The sequence below is a fragment of the Brachyistius frenatus genome, unplaced genomic scaffold (genome assembly GCF_029030835.1).
Source record: "Brachyistius frenatus isolate BFR_SWC_R1_liver_20210118 unplaced genomic scaffold, ASM2903083v1 Contig_18, whole genome shotgun sequence".
NCBI classification, from domain to species: Eukaryota; Metazoa; Chordata; class Actinopteri; family Embiotocidae; genus Brachyistius; species Brachyistius frenatus.
The window spans coordinates 4,304,163-4,324,279 of record NW_027210617.1 but is presented as its reverse complement, the minus strand read 5'-3'; the positions used below and the strand labels follow the sequence as shown (position 1 = coordinate 4,324,279).

Sequence of the window (20,117 nt, the reverse complement as noted above, 5' to 3'; positions counted from 1 at the left end):
CTGAAGTGACTATTTTTAAACTGTGAAACTGTTCTGAATATATATTTTAAAAAAATGTCCGAGCTGTAGGAAAGGTTCAGCAACATCACACACAAAAATACAATCACAAACGTCACACTAAAGTCTATTTAGTTTAAACGAAGATTAGTGCAACGGTGTTTAAACTGCATTCATGAGCCAAGACAGTCTTTCTCTTGTCAAGACAGCATACAGAAGTTGCGGTCTTAATATACAAGTTGCTGGAAGACGACTTTTATTTTGAAAAGCAACCAGTTACGCTGTGCAAATGTCGTCACTTCCGGGAACGAGAGCAGGCAGGTTGCTGAATCACAAACAGAAGGAAAACTTCGTGGTCTATTTTATAAAAGAAAAACATGTCGCCAGAATAAATCGTAGAGACTCAGCGACGGTGTTGTTGTTGTTGTTTGTTTGCAGGTTACCATGGTGAGTATCTCATATTTTCTTATTCAGTTTAAAGTCTCGGAGCCTCAAAGCTAATACTTTCACATGTGCTGTGCTAAGACAAGCTATGGACAACTTGACTGCTGAAGTTGTAGCTTCAAAGCTGCTGTAACTTTATTGTGTTATATATTTTATTTCCTTCCAAAACAAAAAACCCCACTAATTACAGTTCATCAAGTCTAGAACAATATGACATTAAAAATGATGTCAAAAGTACAATATTTTCAGCTTTGAATCAGCTAACCATGTAGCCTGTAATGTATTTAAAAAAAAAAAACAAGTAATGAGAAAATAATTTGGGTTAAAAAAATTTGGCAGGGCTTTAACTATGTTTAGGTTAACTACATTTTTCATATGTATTTCCATTAGATTTAATTAAAGACATTATGTTGTTATCCATCCCTCATCCGTGTACTAATGTGCTGGTAATCTTTTTGGTAGTTCAATAAGTTAACTGTTTAACATGTTTAACTTTATTTGCATGTGTTTTCGTTTTTTAGGTCCCGACAGATTTTAAAGACCTGATCCAAAGGTTTTATCACCTTCAGTCTGAGCGGGTTGAAACCTATCAGCTCTTTGAAGAGTACGTTTGGACTACCAATACTTAAACTACTTCACACAAGGCTACACACACACACACACACACACACACACACACACACACACACACACACACACACACACACACACACACACACACGTCCGTGATCTCTTTTCCCTCCTGTCTGCAGGGATCACGTCATATAAAGCACTTAAACAGAGAAATCTGAATTGTGTGCTTACTGGAGTTCTTCTCTCGTTTTTCCCCGTTCATTTCTGCTGCTGGATGCTTTCCAGGGGACATGAGGCCTATTTGAGGACGGGGCCCCAATATGACTTCGACCACTACAGGCAGCTGGTCCATGAGATAACACAGGCCTTCTGCGGCATTTCCAAAGAAGTGCTGGAGATCAAGGGGAAGCTGTGCCACGACTTTGACCGACTGGATCTTTCTGAGCACATGGAAAAGCTGCAGAGCAAAGAGAAGCAGAAACTTGAACTGGTGGGTAAACACTTTCTGTCAGGGGCATGTTTTTTTTGTTGTTGTTTTTTTTTCTACCGAGTTCATAAGACAGCAGTGCACAAGATAGAGGGAACTTATATAATATGTGTCTATGTGCTTTGCCTTAACACTGCATTTGCCCATGTTGAGGGATGGTGGGCTCCTGCTTATAGATGGTAAAAGTGGGAAGGCGTGTGATAAATACACACAGTCATCTTTGTGTAGAGAAACTAAATACTTGCAAATGGTTGTGAGGTAATAAATTGGTATTTTAAATGAATACTAGAAGAAGAAAAAAATACATACTCAACAAGATTATAAATAACTGAAGAAAATGGCCACATCCAACTAAGTAATTAATAAACTAATTTCACCAATCTGTCAAACAGGACTGTCCCATTTACTGATTGATATTTTATAATTGTACATTCTCTTGCAAAGTATTTCTATTTCTTTTGCAATGTTCATATATATCAGAATTGCTTCATAACCATTTACTAGAATCTCAGTTTTAAGCATCTACTGTTGTAATTAACGATGTTTCAAACCTCAGTTTCAAAGAAAAATATCTAAATAAAAATATTTACTATAAGCCTTAGTTAAGTTTTTTTTTTTTTTTTTAAGAGACTCGCTCCAGTGAAACCTAAACATTGGTAACATGTCATACAGTGTTTTTGTATATGCTACTAGATATATCATTAGTGAAATAAACCTTCAGTGTCATGACTGAGCATTTCCACTCGGGAACTACGGTAACAATCTCGAATTTTGACTGCCAGAATTCTCATATGTAACATACCTAAGGAACCGATCCCATCAACTTCCAGGGTAGGACTTTCCATATCATCGTGTTGCAGATGAGTGGCAGCGATAGAGGCAGGGATTATTTGCATATTCATAATGTTCTAAGCCACTTTAAGGCATTTTGTTTCCTGAAGAAAAACTTTTAAATATGTAATTTTGCTGGACAGAGGTGAGTTTTTAGGGGTTTAACCAATGCCAGAAAGAGGACTTTTAATGTGTGATGCACTTCCACTGTTTCGCCACGAGGAGGCAGAGTGCTTAAGCAAAACATTTCAGTTCTCCAGCTTGAAGCAGAGTCTACCACTACTGCCGAGTTGAGGATGCTGCAATTACTTCTTTGCCAGCAGTATTAGTTTATGAATGTTTAGAGTACACACAGCTAACGGAGGAAAACTGTGCGCATTGCTTCTCAAGGGAAATATTTGCAGCTTTGAGTGCCAACACTAATTCAGGGCAATTTAAATCATTCACTGATCTTGGTGATTTTAAGTGACATGAAAGCTGCTGTCTTTCTGTGACTCTTGTCATGTTAAAGTGTAACTGCTTCAGTGCTTCCCAAATTCTTGAACAGCTGGTGATGAGAAGTGAAATTTTAAGATTCCTCATTATTATTATGATATTTCTTGTGCCCGCTCAACAGACAGCCAAGCTGCAGCTGGCCAGACAACAGGCCCAGGATCACCCGGAGGACGAAGGCTGTCAAGAAGAGATCCAGGAGATCAAGCACGAGTAAGAGCAGCTATTACCGCCCCTCTGTTTACTGTGTTAGCTCCCTGCTGACCATCCGCTCCCTCAACTCAATATCAACCTGCTGCCAGCAGCAGAACTGCCCGTGAGCTTCCTCTTGACTGATTTATCAGACCATCCTTTGTTACAACTGTGATTTAATTTCCTTGCAAAAGAGACTTGTCAGAGATACCCGCAAATAAACTAACGTAACATCGGGGTTCCCAAATAAATGTGTCCGTGTTCTCTCCTCGTCCAGGATCATCAAGAACAAAGAGGCTCTGAGTGAGATCATGCAGGACTTTAAGTATGATTCAGAGGAGTGTGATTGACAGCCGAATCCCGGAAGGCCTGCACCCGCCCTCCCACATCACGAGACAGTGGAGCTGACAGGTCATCTCTGCTTTGCTGCAACTTCCATCTTGGACTCCTCAGCTGCACTTATTGATCTCCCTCTGGCTCCACCCTGCTCGCTGCAGCAGTCTTACTCCACCCAGGGGGCTTTTCACATTCTGGCTGTGCGTGTTTCTATCTGCTGTCATGTGTTGGTGTCAATGCACACGATAACAACAACAACAAAAAAGATTAAATATGTAAATCAAATACTCAAAACCTTCAATAATTCTCAGAATCTCATTCACCTATGTTTGTTTACTTGATGAATTATATTTATAAAAAAAAAAAAAAAAAAAGTAAAGACACTTTACAACACAAGTTTTGTTCTTAACTGCTTGACAACTGATACTACTTTTTACATTATACAAAGTAAAAGGATATAAATAATACAAACTCAACATTCCTTTAAATATGCAGTTACAAAAATGACAAAGTTTTCAGCAAATAATCCTGTCAGATACAGGACAGTATGACCGTTTTAGTAGCGAGGGATTATTTCATGGGGAAAGCTACAGTTTCTGCAGTTTGGAAATATCTGAATTTAACTTCCAAGATGATAAACAATATTTTTACATAGATGCCGTGTCCAAGTACTGACTTGCTTGTTCATGATGACAAATTCCTTTAGTTCTCACTGAACTTTTTGTCAACAGTATTGTAGCATTAATGGAGGTAAGCCAAAAACCGGTAAAATTTAAAAAAAAAATAAAAAAAAATTATTTCATGCACTAAGACTTGCTTGGAGAGTGTTTATCTCACATAAGTTAAGAAATTTTAGCTGTTAAATAACTTTTTTTTTCTTTTTTTTCCAGAGTAAATTTGCAGTTACTGCGGGTCTAAAAGATTTTTTATTACAAACAGATCTAACCGACAGATTTGGACAGCAGAAACGGCAGAAAAAGGCTGCATTGTCTCACTCGAGTTAATCTCCCACCCAGGCCCTTTAAACTCAGGCTTGTATGACCAAACACTGCAGTATCCCTGAGGCGATGAGTTGGGCCTCTCGCAGCTGGGACCCTCTGTCTGTCAATGTCTCTGATGCTGGTCTTGAATTTAAACACCGCAGCGGTGCCGAGCGCCTGTGCTATGAATTATCGTCCTGTAGAATCTGAAAAGACAAAAGCAGATGGTTTCTTGCTGGGATAACTCGACAAGAAAAAGCATTTTATCGATACTGATCAACACAATTGCTGTGTCTGGCTTTCACTTTCCTCCCTCCGTCTCTCTTTGCATCATCTCTTTCTTATTCTCTGTGTGGCTCCCTGCTATCTTTCCCTCGAGGTAATGAATGGGAACCTGTCGCACTTTGTGAACAAAGACATTTTTCAGGCGACAGCTGATGCCCCGCAAAGTACAACAAAAAAAAAAATCCAGAGAGTGCTGAGCTAATTGAGTCAGGTAGACTGGAGGTTTCTGTGAGTTCAAGGACTGAGCAGCAGAGGATGTGGCTGAAGGATCTGAACTCCTCACAAAGTCACATAAACACACAGAAGATCCTGAGGCTCTGCATGCCATTTGGCCCGAATTATTTCTGTGAAAGGGGATCCTCACGCCAAGAGAAAACAAAACACAAAAGGAGCACATGACAGCGGGCTGTTAATTACATTTAAATGTTCACTTCTCTTTGTTGTGGGCATCAGCTGAAGATCAGAAGTCCTCTCATTAAAATATGTAATAAAAATCAGAGCGCTTGACTGAGAGCAGTTCTACTTTTATGCTCCCACTTCTGGGCCTGTGAAGTCTGAACCGCACATTTTACCTGATCACAGAGCACAGACTGAAACTTCACAGAGCCAGTGGAAGAGGAATCTTTTCTCTTTGTGTTTGTAAAAATGCTGACCATATGGCATGACAAAGCAAAGGCAGGGTCAGAAATTCAGTTCAGGACACTGATGCAGCCGTTTGTGTGTGTGTGTGTGTGTGTGTGTGTGTGTGTGTGTGTGTGTGTGTGTGTGTGTGTGTGTGTGTGTGTGTGTACGTGAGGGGGGGGCGGCTCAGCGGAGACAATAAGAAGAGAGAGATTCTGCTTACCTACCTGGTTGCGCGTTCTCTGTGCTTTCTGCAGCCACACCCTCCACTGGTCGTACAGTTTAATGGACATGCCACTGCAGCCGTACGCGTGCTTGCGGACCCAGCCGAAGAACTGCTTGAGTTCCCGCCGCAGGGTGGAGTTCTGCTCACCGGGCTTTGGGTCACACGAGCCGCTCTGCAGCCGCTCTGGGAGGGCGGAGGAGGGTGGAGGAGGAGGGGAGAGAGAGAAGAGGGAGGGTGAGAGAACAGCGTCAAGGTTACAGTTAGGACACGTTTTCAGGTGTTATGCAGACTGCTTTGCTGTGTCAGCGTATATGTGACTGACAGGTCTCCCCTTTGGTGGCACTTTTTGAAGCGGTCTTTGAATACACAAGAGGATTTTTGCGGTTGTAAACACCACACATAAAAAAAAATTAAAAAAAAGCATCACAATACCCACCTTAAAAAAAACCTGCATAAATTCCAACCCTTGACTTCTCTCTACCAGCAACGACCCACCACCTTTACTCTATTAATGAATGCGCGCTGAAGTATTTATAATTTTCCCTTTGAACAATTTGTCTGATTGACTACACAGACAGTTCATGTTAATATGTCTTAACTGTCTTTCTGTTGGTTTGTAATACTCTTCCAGACTGAATCATTTTAGTAGCTATTGGAGTTATGCTGTACAAACATTCATGTCCTCGAAGGGACATATTGTAAAAACGGGACTTCTCACCACCAGATATTTAATTGGTCACAAGTGACAAGTGACATTACCATAAGCCACAAACACAGTTTAATTTTGGAGTGTACTGTTTATGCACACTATTAGGAAAAAAACAAATCATCATCACTAGCTCTTCCAAGCTGCAGTTTTGATACATCCTGCATTATTTTCTGTTTGCATAAAACAAACACATGTATGTTGTTATTTTTGTATAATAACGGCTTAAACAGTATATTATGAAGATCAACACGCATGTAGTTGGGATTTGGGGCACAGCTGTGGTCAACACGCCTGCTTAACATCTGTGTGCTAGCATTGTTATTGTGGGCAGCCTTACAGAAAAACTACATGAATTTCACACGTGCAAAAACTCGTATGATCGCAAGTGACCACGTCGCATGTGAAACATGTATTTTGTCCATGGGAAACGTGGTTTCGGAAAAATGTTGACGGTGCAATGCGTGAAGCCTCCCGTGTGAAAACTTTTCCACTTATATAGCCCATGATATTGTTGCGACGTGTGGTAAACATGTGTCATACATGTATCTTGTGCGGGAAACTCGTGTTTTTTTTTTTTCTGTAAGTGCATGTTAGCATTTAGCATAACATTTAGCTCAAAGCACCATTTTTATCTTAAGTACAATCTCACAGAAGTAGCACTAACAACAGATTTTTATTGATCCAAATAATGTTTAGCCTATAAAATATCAAATGAATTTTTCTAATATCCATCTCTTCCTAAAGTTTGTTTTCAAACTCTTTAGCAGTTGTACTTAATGCTCTGATGAATACATACAAACCTCTGCATATTTCTGCAACTACTTAAAACTACTTGAAACCGTGGGGCCCCTCGGTGAACATTTATGATGATGTTGTTTCATTTAGCAAAAAAGATTATGTAAACTGGGCCACAGTTTCATATGAACAGACACGCTTCTCAGTGTGTATAGTGTCTTTAAACTACGGAGGTGACGTGCCGTGATCGTGCGGGGAGAAGGCTGCTGTCTGCCACAATCAATGCTTAATGGCAAACAACAGAGCCCGATAACAACTTCCTCCCTCCGGGGAGTAAATACCACATAACCTATGTAACTCATTATATCTGCTCCCAAACCTGCTTCCACTCAAGCTTTATGGGCGCTGCGTGTGCCACGGACAGACAACCAGCTTTTTAACATGATCAATCTTTGAAGCCCACAACAAAAATCTATCAAATGTCCCCCTGGCTCTCTGCAGTTCCTTCTAATCCTCTGCTCGGAGATTTCTATCAATGCACCCAGCCGATTGATGTTTGGTTTCTTGTGGGTCACATGCGGTTTGGATCTGCTTGTTCAGGATGTTGAATCAGGGATAAGGACCTTGTTTTTCTGGCTTTTAATTGGCAATGAAAGGTTGATTATTAGAAAGGAACGAATGGTCAAGATTTGTGGGTATAACAAAATGTTCGGGAAACATTTAAAGGCCAAGTAAGGGAAAGACATCAGTTACAGTTTGAAACATTTGGTGGGTTTTGTACTGGCTAAATACTGCATTGTTTGTTGAGTCTTTTATTAAAAGTTTCTGCAATTATTTGCAATTGCCCTTTCTCTTAAGAACCAGTAGACTGATGGGTTTTACGTGGAAAGGGCAACGCTATAACTGATGTTTACGTCCCGTGAAAAGTACGTACCACTGCTCGGGGTAGAGGCGGCAGTCGGGTGACTCCAGTCACTCCAGATCCCAGGCTTCCTGGAACCGAAGATGCCCACCGGGTTGCACCTCACCTGGACAAAGTACACAGTCCCAGGCTGGAGGCCTGCGAGCCGACATGACGTCAGATTACCAACATCATCCACCACCTGAGCGAGGAACAAGATGATGTAACAAAATATCAAAGTGGATCTGTCGGAGAAACACAGAGTCATGACACAGCCCAACAGCAGCTGAACAGACATTTTTGCTGCAACTTCTGTAGTTGTTTTACATTTTTTTTAACAGTCAGTTACTAAACGACGGCGCGACGAATGACCCCAAAACTGCAACCTTAATCATAAAAAAACTATCTTCAGTCACGAGAAGAAGAAAAAAAGTCCTCCAGTAGACACCGTGGCCCACCCACGTGGCCCTGATCTCTGATGGATGTCAGTCTAGGATTATATGAAGAGACAGAAGACACTGAGACGGACTAAATCCAAAAAAAGATCTGTGACAAGTTCTCCAAGATGTTTTGAACCACCTACCTGCTAATCACCTTGAAAAACTGTATGCAAATACACCAAGGAAAGCTACTGCTGCTTTAGAGGCACATCATGATTTCATTTAGTTTTTTATTTTCATTGTAGTTTTTATAAAGTTAACTGATAAGTAAAAACTATGCACGGCATTAGTTTTGAAACCACTTCATTTTAGAGGCTAAACTTTTGCACAATTATTACTACATAAATATGTCTGCAGTACAGATTAAAAGGACATTCATCTTGAATGTAGTCCGGAATGTTAGTGGCTTCAAATGCATTTAAATAATTTCTCTTATTCAGTAGAGAATCCAGAATTCATAGACATACAATATGTACATAGACAGCAGGAAAATAAGAAGAAGCTTTAGCTAGAAAACATCAAAGAAACTGTTGGAAAGAGTAAGTGTTTCTAAAACTTGTGCAATTTTTTGATCAAAGCCAGTTTCAAAATCTCACAGCTATAAAGCTGTCAAGAGTCAAAGTTTTTACGCAAGAGTAAGATTAGCTTCATAGCGAAGGTGCAAGCCACAGGGAAGAGATGCAGCAGGAGGAACTTTTCTGTTCATTATTTAATGGATCAATCAATGATGCAACTCAAGCGTCTCCACACAGGTGTGTCACCGCTACAGGGAGAGTGCGTGTCGGCTCGTGTTTGAATGTGTGGACCACCTTCCAGTCAGCGCTGTCCTCCAGTCTGTAGCGTATCTGATACTTGGCCTGGAACAGGATGTCCTTGAGCTCGGGGGGGCCGGCCCAGCGGACAGTCAGCTGGTCCTCGAGATCGCCGACACGACTCACCTGCACGTTGGCAGGAGGGTCTGTGGTCACTGCACGCACAAGGACAGGCGTTCAAACGTTTGTATACAGCAGATGTGCAGTATATAGAGCAAGGTCAGCGACAACTAGATGGAACTCTTAGTGAATATTATAAAACAACAAAGAGGGAAGACAAGCAGTTTAAACAAAACACACTCCCACATTCAAGTTTGTCTTGATCATTTCCTGATAAATCCTGATGAACTGACCTCTGATCTTTGAAAACACCAAACAAAAACAATGAGTGGTCAGTTTGAGAAACGTATAAGGAAATAGACACCACGCTGTTTAAAGGGAATGAATCTCCAAAAAATAATAGAAAGACTAAGTATTCTTTTCCCGATTTTTAAAGGTTAAGATTAGAATAATAAGCAATGCCAAATCACTTGCCCCCCCCCCCCAAAAAAAAAAAAAAAAAAAAAAACCTTGGTTTTGTCAGGTCTTCTTCACCTGGTAGGTTTTGTTTCAGGGCAGTCGGTGCTTCCTGTGAGAGCATGTCGTTCCCTCAGTCACTATTTACCTACAGCAATAAAATACTTTAAGTCCTTTGAAGGAGAGGAAGACGGAGGGAAAGATAAAGCGGGTTGGAGCATGAGAGACAAAGGAAGGACCTTATTAAAGAACTTATTAAATGTCTTGTAAAAGTGCTTCCTGTTTTTAACCTTCTGCTCGCCTTCACTGCTGTTGCGTGACGCTGTTGGTCGGCTGACGTACTTTGTTCAGCTCGTGGAAAAAAGGAAAACGAAGCCAAGAGCAAATACTTCCAGGCCATATTGTTTCTGGTATTGTGGCATTGCTCCTCCTTCTCCTTCAACCCACTCACAGCCTCCAACTGTTCCTCAAGACTGAATTGAGGACAAATGGAGAGAAACCACGCTCGGTTATAGACAATAAACACTGCTTTCAAAACATAGTGTTCGCTGAGGCTTTGCTATTACACGAGGGCTGGACAAATTGAAGGGATACCTGCCGTTGCTCATACTTAACCTAAATTTGGGGAAAACTGTGAAGCCATTACCTGAGAGGTATCTGCCGCGCAGTAAACTTTTTCAAGGAAACAGTTTATCTTAGAAAGTAACAACATTAACCTATAATGCCGGCACAGCAGCGGGTTGGACAGAGTCTACTGCAAAAACACATTTCCTCTCCACCAGAGAACTGGCAGAGGTTGTATGTCTTCATCAACCGGGCAAGTTGCAGTTTACATCTATGTTTGTCCAGACTCATATTATATACTGCATGTAGTGCATGTTTTCACATGCATGGCCAATGGAGCTGATTGTGATTGTGATTCAGCAGAACTTTCTGGTGATGACAGCAGACAGTGCGTCAAATATGGATGTTGCTGCAAAGAAGCAACACATTTTAAATTGCGGCTTTTTCACAGACCTCTTCAACCCGACAGCACAGAAGATCTACGCAATCAACACAGCTTCAAGGTGGACACCCAAGACCAGTGCCACTGATTCGGTATCCGACCCCATGTAAAATGTTCTTGGCACTGACCACCAAAATCTGATCCATCCAGCATTGAGTCCAAGTGAAGGCTCATTCCACGTGAAAAAAAATTCTCTCACGGCCTTCTTGATATATCGAGTTCCCAAGAATGGGACAATGTGAGGTCACAATGACCTTGACCTTTGACCCGTCAAATCGAATCATTTCATCTTTGTGACCAAAAAAACGCTTGTGCCAAATTTGAAGAAATTCCCTCGAGGCGTTCTCCAGATATTGCGCTCACAACCCTGTGACAGACTGTCGGTTGGACAGCCGTGCAAGTCGCCAGCGCAGAAGCATAAAAAAAAAAAAAAACGAAGTAAAAATAGTAACGAAAGAAAATCTTTGTATTTGTCATCTTCATCTACACCTTCAGACAAACTTCGGTGACATACCTACATCAAGGATATCCAAGGTGATGATGTCAGAGGTTGCCGAGCCCAGCTGATTGGTTGCCTCCACCCAGATCTCATACGGGGTAAAGAGGGCGATGTTGCGGGGGATGTAGCAGGAGTAATGCTGAGTAACTGTGCTGTAATTGTCACACTCCTTCTCTTTCCCATGCCACCTGGACACAAACAAAAAGTTAAACCCTGATGTGTGTTTCTATAACATGTGCTGTGACTGCCAGTCAGCTACCCGCAAGACAGACTTCATCTCTGGCTTTGCTATCCAGCAATCGCTTGACTTCCTTGCTCTGACTGAGACTTGGATCACACGTCCACCCCTGCTGCTCCCTCCTCTGCCTTCTCTTTCAGCCACACACCCAGACCCACTGGTAGGGGTGGTGGTGGTGGTACATGTTTACTCATCTCCCCCAAATGGAGTTTTTCTCTTTACGCACTTCCACTTTTTACCCCACTGTCTTTTGAGTTTCATGCTGTGACAGTTATTCACCCGGTACAATTAAACAATGTTGTTCTCTACCGTCCTCCAGGTCCTTTGGGAGATTTCTTGGAAGAATTAGACGTCCTCCTGTCAAACTTCCCAGAAAATGGCCCTCCACTTGTCCTTCTGGGTGACTTTAACATCCAGACTGAGAAGTCATCTGACCTTTTACTTTTACTGTCTTCCTTTGACTCAGTCCTTCCCCTCCTACTCACAAAATATTTTAACCAGAAACTGCTCTACATCTAACCTCACTGTAACTCCACTTCATGTCTCCGACCACTTCTTTATCTCTAACTCTCTCCCACTCTCTCAAACTGACAACCCTCCCACATCAACAGACTCTGTACCTGTCTGTCGCAACATTCGCTCCCTCTCTTCGTCCTCTTTTTTTTATCAGCCCTGCCTTCAACTGACTCTTTCTCACTCATGCATCCTAACTCTGCAAATCCTAACTCATTTTCTAATCCATCTTCTGTAACTACATCTCCATCAACTTCGTCTTCATCCCCTTCGCTTTCCTCTTTCACCCCCGTCTCACCAATCAAGTTCTTACCTTGGTAACCTCACCAGTCTGGCTTCAAGGCAGGCCACTCAACAGAGACGGCCCTCCTTGCTGTCTCTGAGCAGCTTCACACTGCTAGAGCAGCCTCTCTCTCCTCTGTCCTGATCCTTCTAGACCTTTCTGCTGCATTTGACACAGTGAACCACCAGATCCTTCTTTCCTCCCTTCAGGACCTCGGTGTCTCAGGCTCTGCTCTCTCCCTGTTCTCATCCTACCTCAACGATCGCACTTACCGGGTGACTTGGAGAGGATCTGTGTCTGAACCTTGTCCTCTCACTACTGGTGTCCCTCAAGGCTCCATCCTGGGTCCCCTCCACTTCTCTCTGTACACCAACTCTCTCTGCTCTGTCATTCACTCGCATGGCTTTTCCTACCACAGCTATGCTGATGACACCCAACTAATCCTCTTTTCCCCCGATCTGAAACACAGGTAGCCGCACGAATCTCTGCCTGTCTGACTGACATCTCTCAGTGGATGTCCGCACGCCACCTGAAAATCAACCTTGACAAGACTACTGCTCTTCCTTCTAGGGAAAGACTCTCCCACCCTCGACCTGACTACTACCTTCAACAACTCGGTGTTAGCCCCGACCCTGACTGCTAGGAACCTCGGCGTGACACTCGACAGTCAACTCTCCCTTACTGCTGACATTACTGCACCAACACGTTCCTGTAGATACATGCTGCACAACATCAAGAGAATACGTCCTCTTCTCACTCAGAAGGCGGCGCAGGTTCTGGTCATCTCACGCCTAGACAGTTGTAACTCCCTCCTGGCAGGTCTACCTGTTAGTACCATTTGTCCTCTGCAGCTCATCCAGAATGCTGCAGCTCGACTGGTCTTTAACCTCCTTAAATTCACTCACACTACTCCGCTCCCTTCATTGGTTACCAGTAGCTGCCTGCATCCGTTTCAAAACATTGGTACTTGCGTACCACGCTGTGAACAGATCGGGTCCAGTCTACATTCAGGACATGGTCAAACCTTACACCCCAGCCCGTTCACTCCGCTCTGCATCTACCAATCAGCTTGTCGCTCCCTCACTGGAAGCTAAACACTCAACCAAATCACGGCTGTTTGCTGTCCCGGCTCCTAAATGGTGGAATGAGCTCCCCAACGACATCAGGACAGCAGAAAGTCTATACATCTTCTGCCGCAAACTAAAAACACACCTCTTCAGACTATACCTTGAATAGTAGCACTTAAAATAGCACTTACTTATAGCACTTTGAAGTTTGGCTATCTTGAAGATAATTGTACTTTCTTGATTGTTGTTCTGAATTTGTACCCTCATGGTTGAAATGTACTTATTGTAAGTCGCTTTGGATAAAAGCGTCAGCTAAATGAAATGTAATGTGATGTAATGTGTTTTTTTAAAAATTAAAACAGCATCCTGCGGCCTCTGACAAGTATGTGTTGCAGATGATAAACTGTACGCATCACATACAGCAAATACTGTACATTTGTTTCTAGTCTACCTGAGGGATGTTGGATGAGGGGATCACCTGTGAGCTGTGTCAGGTCTGGGGGCGCTCACCTCAATTTGTACTTCAGGGTGTATTTGGTTCGAATGTGGGTCTCGCCTCGCCCACCTTGGCTCCACATGCAGCTCAAGTCCTTCGTGTTGCGGGACAAACATGTTAAATTGACTGGTTTTTCAGGAGGCACTAAAGGAAAAGAAACAAGCAACTAATTACTACTACAAAGAAGTTAGAATTAGCATAGAAGATCCACACAATCGTCACAGTTTCAAGATTAGTGTCACTAATTCATTATCTGTCCAAATGTGAATTATGGTCACAATCTCCCCTTTTGTTATGGTGTTAAATACTAACAGGAAAAGAGTTCTTATGGAACATTTTGATGTTACAGTGAAGTTGACCTTTAACCTTATAGATATAAAAAGTCATCGTCACTATGACTTTTGATTACTAAAATATATTCAGTTCATCCTTGAGTCCAAGTGAATGTTTGTACCAAATTTGAAGAATGTTCCTCAAGGCATTACTGAGATATCGCGTTCACCAGACTGGGACAGATGTGAGGTCACAGTAACCTTGACCTTTCACCCTGAAAACCAAACTTGAACATTTGTGCCAATTTTGGAGGTATTCCCCGAAGACTTTTTGAGATATCGGATTCACAAGTATGGGACAGGTGGTGCGACAGATGGACAGACAACCCAAAAACATAATGCCTTCAGCTCCAGCTGTCACAGGCATGGAGGCATTCAAATTTCTCAGAAATGGCTTTCATATAAAATGAACACTGAGTCAAACCTACTGCTTTTAAACGCTGATCAGACAATACTGCCGGTACACCCATTCACTTATGATTTACGCTCTACTAGCTCTCAATCGCCCTGAAAGAGAGCCAGCCTCCTCAGCCCATAAAACAGGATAAAGTGAGACATCCCAATCTGACTTAATAAACGTCCACCTACTGCCCACATAGACACAAGAACCAGCCAGGACGTGACCGTCTGCTCCGTGACACACCAGGTTGTCTCCGGACTGCTGCTGGGAGCCGTTGAGGGTGTGAAGGGTGAAGCTCAGGATGTCCGGGGACACCACGCTGTAGGTGCTGCTGGACAGACGCGCCCCGTTCAGGGTCCAGTACAACGTGCTGGCGTGGAGGCCGAGCTCGGGGCTCAGCGTGCATGTGGCTGTCAGACTGGAGCCAATGCGCAGGACGGGATCCTGAGGGGAGATCACTGCTAGATCTGGAGGCAGACAAAACAACTCGGTAAGCCAAAGTACAGTTGTATAATAACTACTTGATCTGTTAATAGACCTTTACTTCTCTTCATGTCATTGGATTCTGTTTGGAACGGACGTCATCAAGTTCCCAAAGTCAGCGGTGAGGTCACAGTCCAAAGATGATGTGTTATTGATTTATTTTACAAAAACACAAAACTAAAAAAGTTGTACATCCTCACATTTATGTCTATGACCAATATCATGCTCCTTTGATACATTTAATGTTAGAAATCTACTAATTTTTTACGATTTCAGTGTCCTCTCCTGTGCCTATCAGTTGCAACATTTTACAACATTTTCCAGTCATATTAAATTTCCCGAAGCTAAAGTAAAGAAAAGTAAGCTCGCCTTCTTCTTTTTCTGAGGCATTTTCATTCACATTTTAGGGTTTTAGCTCCCCATCCTCCTCCCACTCTCATTAATCTGACTTCAGTGAGATCATGCATTAATCCTGGGCGGCTCTTTGTCCGTTGTTTCAGCGCAGTGCCGACAGAGCCTGAGGTGAAACAGCAACGTTTCTAACAAGAAATCATGAGAGTCAAAATATCTGGCTGGCCACAAGAAGACATGTGTGTGTGTGTGTGTGTGTGTGTGTGTGTGTGTGTGTGTGTGTGTGTGTGTGTGTGTGTGTGTGTGTGTGTGTGTGTGTGTGTGTGTGTGTGTGTGTGTGTGTGGTGTGTGTGAGGGAGAACAGCAGCAGCACTGCACCACAACAGACCAGCAGCTCAGTGCATACAGTATTTATGACCCAGTAATGAAGTAGATTTATGGAGCCTCAGTAGGACCACTCAGAAAGGTCACCCCAGTTTGTCGGTAAAATCCTTGAATGCTTTTCCATGCGGCGACCCCTCTGAGGCATTAAGGTTTGCCTGTATGATTGATGAAACCCTCTGCTGTGTGTTTGAATGTTACCACTGGGCTTCCTTTTCACACAGATACGTGTTTTATGAACCGTGCTGCAGGTGGGCCGCAGATAAACTTTCTAACATATGTGCAACTTAACTTTTTTTTCCCAACCTCTGCCTATTTAGTAACATCGATTTTATTTTAATTTTTTTTTTTTTTTACAAAGGTGAAAAAGCATGAGCGATTAGCACCTCTGGGCCTCTGTGAATGGGACTCACATAAAACATAATGTTTATAATTATTGTAATTAACAACATGCCTCACTTGTTGTTTTTTTCTTCACTCAACTTAAAGAGCTCATTTGCAGCTCATCTCTCATTCTTATTGATAATAAATCTCCGCATGCTGATGACTTCACATTTCCTTCATGCAGCAGCGCTGATGAGCACTATTTCAATTTATCTCATCAGTGCCATGTCTAACAGGCCTTGTTCTCAGTCTAATCCACCATTAGGAACAAAGTCACACCTCATGGTTGCATCTGGAGATATTTTAGTGGAAAATGCTACAATTAGGAAATAATTGGATGATTGTTTCCCTGGCTTTTTCATAATAATAAACAAAGTTTCCCAAATAAATAGCATAATGGTGATTAATGTAATATAATACATTGTGTACAATTCGTCTGGTGTAGCCTACATTTTGCTATTCAGTTCACAAGATTTAACCTTTTTAATATGATTGGATATGAGTTTGTAGTGAGTAATAGGGGATTTTATGTTATTTGACTGACAGATATTTATTTACACTTCATTTCCATAAAGATTTCGAAGTAATGACACAGCACATATACATATTGACATGTAATATCAAATAACAATTATAATATTTTATGTTGCCCACTGCTGATTAAATTGTGCAACTTTTTGAAACTGTCCTTGGCTTCTTTTGGAGAACACCTTGTCACAAAGAGGTCAAAACGGTATTTGTGGTTATAATGTTATAATTATCACAGGCGGGGTTATAATAACAGCGGGAGAGGTAAAGCTCGTGAACAAAAGCGTTATCCTTTTTTTTTTTTTTTTAAATGAAGTTAAATTATTTATTTCAAACACGAACCCGTTCTGTTGCTTTCTTGGTTTGGAGCGCTGACATAATCCTGAAGACAAACCATGCACCTCCCATCGTCTGCGGTCTGAGCCGACAGGCACGAGGTGAGGTGAGGTGTCCGTCCGTCTGTGTGTCTTGCTTGAAGTTTGGTACTTACGTGTCGAGGACAACAGCACATGCGGAACAAAGAGGGGCAGAAATAGGAAGGAGATCATGGTTCTTTCAGCTGACTTTCTGCTGTTCTCTTCTTTCTGTGCGTTTCCAGTTTCCAGGTCGTGAAGCAGAGACTGAGAGTTAAAGTAAAGTTGGAGGAGGAACTGCGCAGCTTCTCTCTCTCTCCATGCAGCGCCTGCTCTCAGATCAAATGCTGTTCTCCACAGTGGAAGTAAGTTAAAGAGCAGACTGATTTCAGGCAGTCGGGGGGGCTGGAGGGGGGTGGGAAACGCGAGGTTTGCCTCCTTTTAACGCCAGTGCGTCTCTGCAGCAGATCCAACACTCAAGGTTTATATGTTTGCTCCTCCCTTGTTTTCCCTCAGTCACAAGTCATTAGTGCTCTTCAGCTTGTCTCCTCCCAGGCACACACACTTACACACACACACACACACACACACACACACACACACACACACACACACACACACACACACACACACACGCGGAGTCAGCAAAGCAAAGACGCAGTTTGGGCTCGAACACTTTCTCAGAGTTTGTTATAGATAGGTGGTAGGCTGCAATACAGGTGAGGTGACGACACCTGGTATTTATGTTCATACAATTGACGTGTAAGCTACCTGAAGTGTATTTTTGCACCAATGAAAGCACAGATATTTGCACTTTTGGATGATTTGAGACTTTTAACAGAGTCAAATAAGAGATAATAATGTAAGTAATTATTAGCCCTATCGTTATTCAAGCGATTATTATTATTATTATTATTATTATTCTCCGTAAACAACTGCATTTTTGGCGGTTTTATCGTACTCAAAAACTCATGAAAGTTGGGATGCGCATCTCTTCCGGCAAACAATTTCATATTTTAGTGGGAGTCGCAAGTGGGCGTGGCCTAATGGCCCCCGGCGGCTACATTTACCTACATGCACGAAATCCGGTGGACACGTGTACCACACCTAGACGTACAAAAAAAAAAAAGTTACATTGTACCATTACGTCAACTCAACAGGAAGTCCGCCATTTTGAATTTAGTCGCCATTTTTGGCGATTCACACATGTTGTACTTTAAGGAACTCTTCCTACAGATTTTGGCAGACTGACTTGAAATTTATTCTGTGCACTCTTAACATGTTATCATAAGAATTCGTTTTCGTCGATCGGTGTGCCCGTGGCCTGGCGGCCAAAAAGTGACCCAAAAATGAGTTTTGGGTCACGTTTTGCGATAGTATGACTTTGTTTTTCATAATTTGCACAACAGGCTTTTTTTTATTTATTTATTTATTTATTTAAAGTTGTGACAGAGGGTGACTGAACCCCTAATCTTCATGCTGAGAGGCAACAGTACTAACCACTGCAGGAGATAGTCTGCATTGTGACAAATGTTTGGCTCACTGCAACCTATAACTCCACCGTCCACATATATTCATTCAAATGCGACCACAATTGCCGCAGACATTCTTTGGATAGTAGATATGCGTGTTTTCAAGGGGGTCTGCAGTGATATTAAATATCTTCCTGTAATGTGTTGTGGATGCAAAACTTTTTCAATTTCTCCAAACGTTTCAACTTCACTAAAAGCTGAATCACCGTCAACGGGCCAAGGAGGAATCTGAACTGTTAATAGCAACCTTGGTGAAGGAGAATCTTTTACCTGTTGAGTTAACCAGACTGTCGGTTGAGTCTCTGGAAGCTCTGAGTGAACTCCGTGAAACTCTTTCTCCTGCCGCGACTCGTTTTTCTGGAAATGACCTCATGAGGACGTGGGTTCGAGCCCCGCTCAAGGTAATCCACACAGTTCACGGAGGGTGAGTCCCTCTAAGGGTAAGACACACTGTTGCAGGTTTGCCGGTTTTGGGTTTGTGTTGTAAATGCAGTCATACTAATACCAAACCAAAGGTCACCAATAATATAAAACAAAATCCTAATACATACAAAAACTCAAACAAAAATAAAAGTCAATAACAGAAAATAAAGGATGTGTCTTCTTGGATTTCTCTCCAAACTACCACAAACTTTAACCCCCAAAATCCAAATGAATAGATTTTAGTGCTATGGTATGAATTTTTTTTCTTTCTTCATCATTTGGATGACTTTTTTTATTTTATTTTTTTTTATCATATTTCGGACGACATGCTATAGTATGACACGGTGGTCCAGTGGTTAGAGCAGTTGCCTCAGTGAGAAGTAACTGGATTCGATCCCCACTTGAGGCATACATGTCAGTTCAGAAAAAGGCCATACTCCAAAAAGTGATTAAAAAAAATTCATACTGTATGTCGTCCAAAATATTCAAAAAAAAGTCATGCTATAGCATATCGTCCAAAAAGTGATCCAAAATTCATTTTTGTATATAGTACACAGCATATTGTATATAGTATATAGTATATCGTATATAGCCAGGGCGATGCGGCTAAGTGTGATATTTCGCCATTTAAAAAAAAAAAAATTAATTTAGATTTTATACACTTTATTAATCCCCGAGGGGAAATTTCTTCACTACAGCAGGGGGGCTCTCAGGGGGGAGATGCTGCAGCAGGCTGCCACGACCGCGGCGCCAGGTAACCTGACCTGAAGTGCATGTTTTTGGATGACACAGGAAGTTGATGTTTGAGGTCAAATGATGCTCCAAACCTCACGAAACTTGCGTCAGCCACCAACTTTCATGAATTTTTGAAGATGTTAAAGCCTCCAAAAAAAGAATTTACATTTAACTCCATTTCATTAAGATTTTATACATAAACACGACGCAACATAAATTATTTGGATCAAACAAACAAAAACAGAGGAGCAACTTTTACAGCAATCTGTCCCCTTATATTCAACTGTCCACTTATTAATATTGGCTAATCACATACAGGGACCATTCTGCATTGAGTACTTATAATAATGTATGTGCATTTTGTTAATACGTACTTTCACTGTAGTAAAACTGGATCTTGTACTTTTACTTTTTCACGAGTAAACGACTTGAGCACTTCTAAAGCTTGATCTAAAGTATTGGCTATAGGCCTTCTAATGTTCACAGCCATCAGGACATTATATTATTAGATCCCTTTTTAACCACATTGCACAAAC

The 20,117-nt window shown here is 41.9% G+C and overlaps 2 protein-coding genes across 2 annotated transcripts; one reads left to right on the top strand and one right to left on the bottom strand.

The window, feature by feature from the left end:
- Nucleotides 1-304: 304 nt before the first annotated feature.
- On the top strand, nucleotides 305-4,123 carry rex1bd (required for excision 1-B domain containing). The gene is made up of 5 exons (XM_069695004.1): nucleotides 305-444; nucleotides 963-1,045; nucleotides 1,300-1,504; nucleotides 2,949-3,037; nucleotides 3,294-4,123. Exons 1-5 carry the CDS (start codon nucleotides 442-444, stop codon nucleotides 3,364-3,366), a joined length of 453 nt encoding a protein of 150 aa, XP_069551105.1. The 5' UTR covers nucleotides 305-441; the 3' UTR covers nucleotides 3,367-4,123.
- A 33-nt stretch (nucleotides 4,124-4,156) lies between these two features.
- crlf1b (cytokine receptor-like factor 1b) lies at nucleotides 4,157-17,285 on the bottom strand. Its single transcript, XM_069695000.1, has 8 exons — nucleotides 17,029-17,285; nucleotides 14,600-14,878; nucleotides 13,694-13,823; nucleotides 11,098-11,270; nucleotides 9,059-9,216; nucleotides 7,843-8,011; nucleotides 5,466-5,647; nucleotides 4,157-4,538 (listed from the first exon to the last, which is right to left on the bottom strand). The coding sequence occupies exons 1-8, from the start codon at nucleotides 17,084-17,086 to the stop codon at nucleotides 4,515-4,517; spliced, it is 1,173 nt and encodes a 390-aa protein (XP_069551101.1). The 5' UTR covers nucleotides 17,087-17,285; the 3' UTR covers nucleotides 4,157-4,514.
- Nucleotides 17,286-20,117: the final 2,832 nt, after the last annotated feature.

Bases quoted from the DNA above. Each gene is read 5' to 3' on its own strand.
- rex1bd (XM_069695004.1), top strand. The intron at 1,505-2,948 runs GTGGGTAAACAC...CCCGCTCAACAG, and splicing joins AGAAGCAGAAACTTGAACTG to ACAGCCAAGCTGCAGCTGGC. The intron at 3,038-3,293 runs GTAAGAGCAGCT...CTCCTCGTCCAG, and splicing joins ATCCAGGAGATCAAGCACGA to GATCATCAAGAACAAAGAGG.
- crlf1b (XM_069695000.1), bottom strand. From the start codon at position 17,086: ATGATCTCCTTCCTATTTCTGCCCCTCTTTGTTCCGCATGTGCTGTTG. The intron at 11,271-13,693 runs GTGAGCGCCCCC...GTTTGTGTCCAG, and splicing joins ACCCTGAAGTACAAATTGAG to GTGGCATGGGAAAGAGAAGG. The intron at 8,012-9,058 runs GTGGTCCACACA...TTCCTCGCTCAG, and splicing joins AGGACAGCGCTGACTGGAAG to GTGGTGGATGATGTTGGTAA.